Consider the following 5666-nt stretch of genomic DNA (forward strand, 5'->3'; position numbering starts at 1 on the left):
ACACAACGAGGTAAAGCTACTAGTGCCGAGAACAGGCTGTGATTGGTTAACATCATCTCCACCAACTTCTCCTCCAGCTGACTGCCTGACACTCAGAGCTGGGGGTCGTTTGTGGGTCAGAGTGGTTTACAGGAAGGTCAACCTTCACAAACGGTTCTGTGCTACGTTCACAAATTAAATCAATAATTTCATAAACGTGATGCCAAGAAGAGGAGAAGAAGGAACCAGCTCAACGTTCTCAGAGATTTATGACGACTAACAACAGCACTACACCCCCGAGCTAAAACACGCACCACTCAGCTTCAGCACACATTTTACATTCCACACATTGATTTGTGTGTTAACTCTGTAATGGGAAAATTACATTTAAGCATGATTTCATATATCCTTCTCTAATATGCATGTATTATTATTATTATTATTATTCCCAATGCTTTACAGGTTGTGTGACTTTTAAAATCCCTTCCCTGTGTGTCCTCCCTGAAGGAGAGACTCTGCTAGTCTCTGCATGTCTTCTCCAAGGAGACTACCATGGAGTCTGGAGGAGACATTTGTCCAGTGTTACGTTTATCAAAGCCGGTCCAGGGTCTAGAAGAGGATCCAGCTTGTCTGTGAGGTCATTTTCTCCTCTAGGGAAACAGGAGATAAGACGGGGATGCTACGGTTTTAATTTCTCAAGACGTTGTCCCACTGTTACTGCGTCAGCTCTGTGAAAACTGTCTTCCCACTTGGTAATTCTCTAGCACTACATAGTCTTATTACACTTCTTCAGCAGAAACAACACAACCTGGGTCTAACACACACACAAGGTAACAGTTGGGCCACTGGAGATATCTCCACCACAAGCAGGGAATAGACCCACACCAAACTTAACCACCAGACCTAACAACACAACCAGGAGACAGTTGTCCAGGTCCTCAGAGACATATATTATAATCCTTACTGTGGACAGTGGGACGACACCTTTCAAATGAAAACTCACACCCCCCAACAGCTGTTAATGGTGAGAGACAGCATGTCCTACCTCAGAGCTCCACACAGAGACCATGCTCCTCCAGCTGGTTAGAAGCTTCCTTTTTCCCACATGGCATCCATTGAGGCTGCATGTCGCAGCTATGAGACAGTAGGTAAAGCACAAAGTACAAATCATACAACAAATAAAACGTCATGTACCAGTTATAGTTTAGTTATGGTTGCGTTAGCACTGGAAAGTGGAAAGTTCATGAACACAATGGCAAAGACAAACGCGGACGTCAGTCCCACGTCCAGACCATGTCAACACCAGTCCACCTGCAACCGTCTATTTGCAGAAACACAAACAAAACGATATAAAGCGTCATGTTCCTTCTGACAGCGATGCGGAGTTTCCCCCTAGCATCATTCCGGTGAAGGGGACCGCGTGGCTCGTTAGCTGTTTCGCCCCAAACAGCCATAGAGAACAACGTTCCAGACGTTAGCATGAGCTAGCTGGGAGTTCACCGGGAACACAGCACCGTGGGTCTGTTGTTATCCGGACTAAGCGAGGGAGAGGGCCAAGGAGGAGGATTTCCTGAGGAGGGGGGCCGCTGTGTGTGACGTGACGGTCTGACTGACTGACTCATAACGTTGCTGATTCATAATCCATAAAGTGTATGAATTCAATGTCCAGAGGTCGCAGAGGTCGGCCGGGACAGTCTGAAGTCGCAGAGGGTCTGGGTTAGTCCCAATGAGGGTATCGTCAGATACTCTCATCATCATCATCACTGACCTTCCTCTTACAGAGGAACACCCAAAGAGGGGAACGGGCAAAGAACAGTACAACAACTTATATTACAAAATCACAAGTCTATTTATAGGCTAATCTCTATAGTTTTGATAATATGTTTTTGTAAACAATTAGTCTACAAATACGAGTTTGTAAGTAAACACATTGAAAACCCCAGCTGCAGGTGCTCGACGTGACAACTCCATAACACACCTGTTTTAAAAATGCAATCTGTTATTGTTGTTCTAGCTCTGTGAGTCTTGTTGAAATGGTCTGTAGATGGTGTCTTGTTGAAATGTGTTCTGAGATGGTGTCTTGTTGAATGTAGATGTTGTCTTGTTGAATTGTGTGGTAGATGGTGTTTGTTGAATTGTAGATGGTGTCTTGTCTTGAATTGTAGATGGTGTCTTGTGAGTAATGGTTGTCTGTAATGTGTGCAATTTGTTGACTGATGTGATGGTCGTGTTGTTGCGTAATTGTAGATGGTGTCTTGTTGAATTGTGTGTAGTGGTTTTGTTAAGTCGATGTGTCTTGTTGAATTGTGTCTGTGTAGTTTAACTGTTAGACTTGTTGTGTCCTGCCTGCCTGGTCTAAAATCATCTGGCAAAGGAGTACGTTGAAAGTTAGCGGCCTGGCTAACACTGGCCCATTTACAGAAATGTTAATTATGTGGTTCTCAGTTATAAACCAAAGAAATAATAAGTCTAGATGTCCCTAACTACCACTAGGTGGCAACATGTCTGTGCTACTATTACCACAGCTGGAGCACTGATGGAGCACACTCGCTGGAGCATGCTAACTCCAGTGTGTATGACTCAACATTGTGGCTGTATTTAAAGAAAAGGGTTACTTTGCTTTCTAAAGCAAAAGGTAATTAATATGTAAACTCCTGTACTATTTACTTAAAAGTTGCAGGTTAAAATTCAACATAGTACTGAGGAAAAACGTCATATTTGATTCAGTGTGTTTTATTAAACGTTTACACATTCAGCTCATCACAGTAACAAAAGGGTGAAGATTTGTGACATGTGCCATGGAGACGCTCCTTAAAAACACAAGCCAAATATTACAAGAAAACAGTGCTACATTATGCTGTGTATAACTGAAATCTTCCCACAAAAAAAAAATCCAGAAGACAAATGTAAAAAGGAGTGAACCAATAGTAACACAAGATAAGAACATCGTACCCCACCAGCCTTACACGACGATTTTATACAAAGTGCAACAAGAACAGATCCCTCAGAGGGCGACTTGACAAATAAGCACAGCACAAAATAAACTGTGATTCTTGTATTTTCCTATATTTCTCAGTCTTGTTGTGTGATTTGAAGAGTGGTTTTCACATTTTGTCAAAGCAGGAGAGTTAAAAATAGGCAACCAGGATCTCAAGTTACTGGCAGGGGACCACGCAGACCCCAATGATGTAACAGCATCTTCTGTCTTACCAAAGATAATCAAGACAGAAAGACCTCTCACTCTGTGGCCTTTTCGTGGTAGGCCTACAATAACGGTAATCAAAGTTGCCAATGATTACAAAAACCAAAAAGCAGAACATCTTCACATTGTCACTGATCATCAAAATGATCTGCCATTGCCTACAGACTGTATAATGAAATAATTGTTTCAGCACGCATGCACGTATATGTATGCATTATTGGACTGGAATACAAACAAGGAATATATTCAGATGTGACATTTTAGGATATAGCCTAAATCATAGTTAGGAACCTGTGCTGTATTTTTCTTTCTTCACCGTGTGACACATCTTCCGCATTATAAACGATCTTCGACCACACACGCCCAGCCTCAGCACCAGCGCATCCTTTCTCAACGGGGTCCCCCCCACAACCCTCTGTCCGCACCAACATTACCAGAAACCATGAGAGGGACGAGGCCTTCGTGATACGGACAAACCCTACTGGACTCGTTCTTCTCCCCTCCCCGAACCTCTCGCGGTTCGTTATGTCTTTGAGCCTGCACCCCCTCTCGCCATGCCCGCCGCTCAACGCTCCGTGCTGCCGCCGCTGCTGCTCTTTCTGCCGTTGTTGCTTTTGATTCCGTGCCTGGATGGGGCGGTGAGAGCAGCGGAGGAGGGCGGCGGCCTGCCCTCCTCCTCGCCCGGGGACAATGGGCTCACCATTGCGGTCGGAGACCCGTCTGTCACCGACCCGAGCGCCCCGGGGCGACTCCTCAGCCCCTCCGCTCTGATAGAAGGTAAACAAAAACACAAATTAGCTCTCCGTCGGTCCGTCATTGTTAGACAAAATGGAAATGAGCTGCAACAGAGGAAGCCGTGAGACTAACTCAACCAGGTAGCAGGGCAGCTATGTAAACAGGCTGTTTGTTTATGTGAACCTGACGAAAAGAACTGGCTTTTAAATCGCACCTTACTTTAGTTTTTATTGTATCATAGCTTGTTTAGGATATATACATTTAAATTAAGTTTGCTGCAGCTTACTGTGATTATTGTGAAGCAAATGCTGCAAGCTATGTCTATAAATACATTTTAAATTGTGCCACAGATTACATTGTATTCAATCTGAAACTTTTAATTAATTTTGAGTGGCAAAATAGTAGATTAACTGGCAGTTATGAAGGTAAAGCTGGTCCAATATGTGCCATTTTGTGAGAAAACAATGATCGGATCAGAGTGTGTCTTTAATACTATATTGTGAAAGCCACGTGATCTTTGCTGTAAAGCTATGTAGCTAGATGCTCAATTGGAAGGAGCTCCTGATATTAAAATAAAGACATCTTCACTAAAACCATCCCCAATGCCAAGGCATTTGTCTACATGATCCACTGTTTCTATTGACAAGCTATTGGATGTATACACAGGCAGTCTGCTGTGCTAATAGCTAACAGGGTTAAGATATATAATGTGGAGGTTTGGGGGATAAAGTTTTTATCTTTTTGATGCATTAATGGGGAGCATGGTGATCCTGCGCTGCTCTGCTGATACAGCAGGTGAGCTTGAGAACATTCATGGCCTCTGTGTATTTTATATGATTTCATGTGAGGTATAAAATTGATTAATTGGTTGTTTACGTACTGTAAAAAATAAAAATAAAAATAAAAATAAAATACACTTGAACGCTTTCTAGGAACTCCAGCAGCTATGTTAGTGCCAGTTTTACAAACCACAACATATTGTGATGAGTAGTCATTAAGCCTAATACATCCATCAGCTATACTGAACCCTAACCCTTATACTGAAGATTACAGTACATTACAACAACAAGTTTGGTTTTCAACCTCACAAACTACTGTAGACAGCAATCTGATCAACATATAAAAAAGAAAGACAGTTGAAAAGTAGAGTAAAACTGTCTCAACTACAGCGTGATATTCACAATTAGGAACTTGCTAAATATCACCTCTACTATGCGACAGTGCTGGGAGGGAAGAAATGTCTTAACGTGGCACTTGGATTTGATGTATTTTTCATTCTCCCACTGGTTCAACTGTGCCTGCCTCATCACTTTTTCATGGGTAGAGAAAGGTTACCGAGTACAGCTGAGAGAGGAAGTGGTTGAGGCTGGTCTGCATACAGATCAGAACACATGCAGAGACACATATATTACCACAATCATATTGTTGGAAATCTTACTCTAGCAGCCATGCTGATAGGAATAGCTTACCAAATCCAAACTATAAATACAATTGGGTTTTCCCTACCATTATAAGACTTTGGTGCAGTACCCAAGCTGTTTTTGGCAGAACCTAAGCCAAATAAAATCAATCTGAGCATCAAAACTAATTAAATGACACTCACATACACGGAAATATTAAGATCTAAAAATTGTAGTTGGTCCCTTGTGGACTTCTTTCAGTCTTTAATTTTTTTTTAGTGTTATTTATTTATCTGTTCTAGCTTTTCCATTGTTTTAGCCCCAGATATTGTAATAAAAATGGTCAAAAA

At 42.2% G+C, this 5666-nt stretch overlaps 1 protein-coding gene across 1 annotated transcript in view; it reads left to right on the plus strand.

Annotated features, from left to right (window-relative positions):
* The first annotated feature begins 3492 nt into the window (after positions 1-3492).
* fam171b (family with sequence similarity 171 member B) overlaps positions 3493-5666 on the plus strand; it is a 9361-nt gene continuing 7187 nt past the window's right edge. The window contains exon 1 of the mRNA XM_032506214.1: positions 3493-3958. Coding sequence (XP_032362105.1) covers positions 3736-3958 — 223 coding nt within the window. The 5' untranslated portion in view covers positions 3493-3735. The remainder of the gene's footprint in view (positions 3959-5666) is intronic.

This window comes from Etheostoma spectabile, chromosome 24, assembly GCF_008692095.1.
Source record: "Etheostoma spectabile isolate EspeVRDwgs_2016 chromosome 24, UIUC_Espe_1.0, whole genome shotgun sequence".
NCBI classification, from domain to species: domain Eukaryota; kingdom Metazoa; phylum Chordata; class Actinopteri; order Perciformes; family Percidae; genus Etheostoma; species Etheostoma spectabile.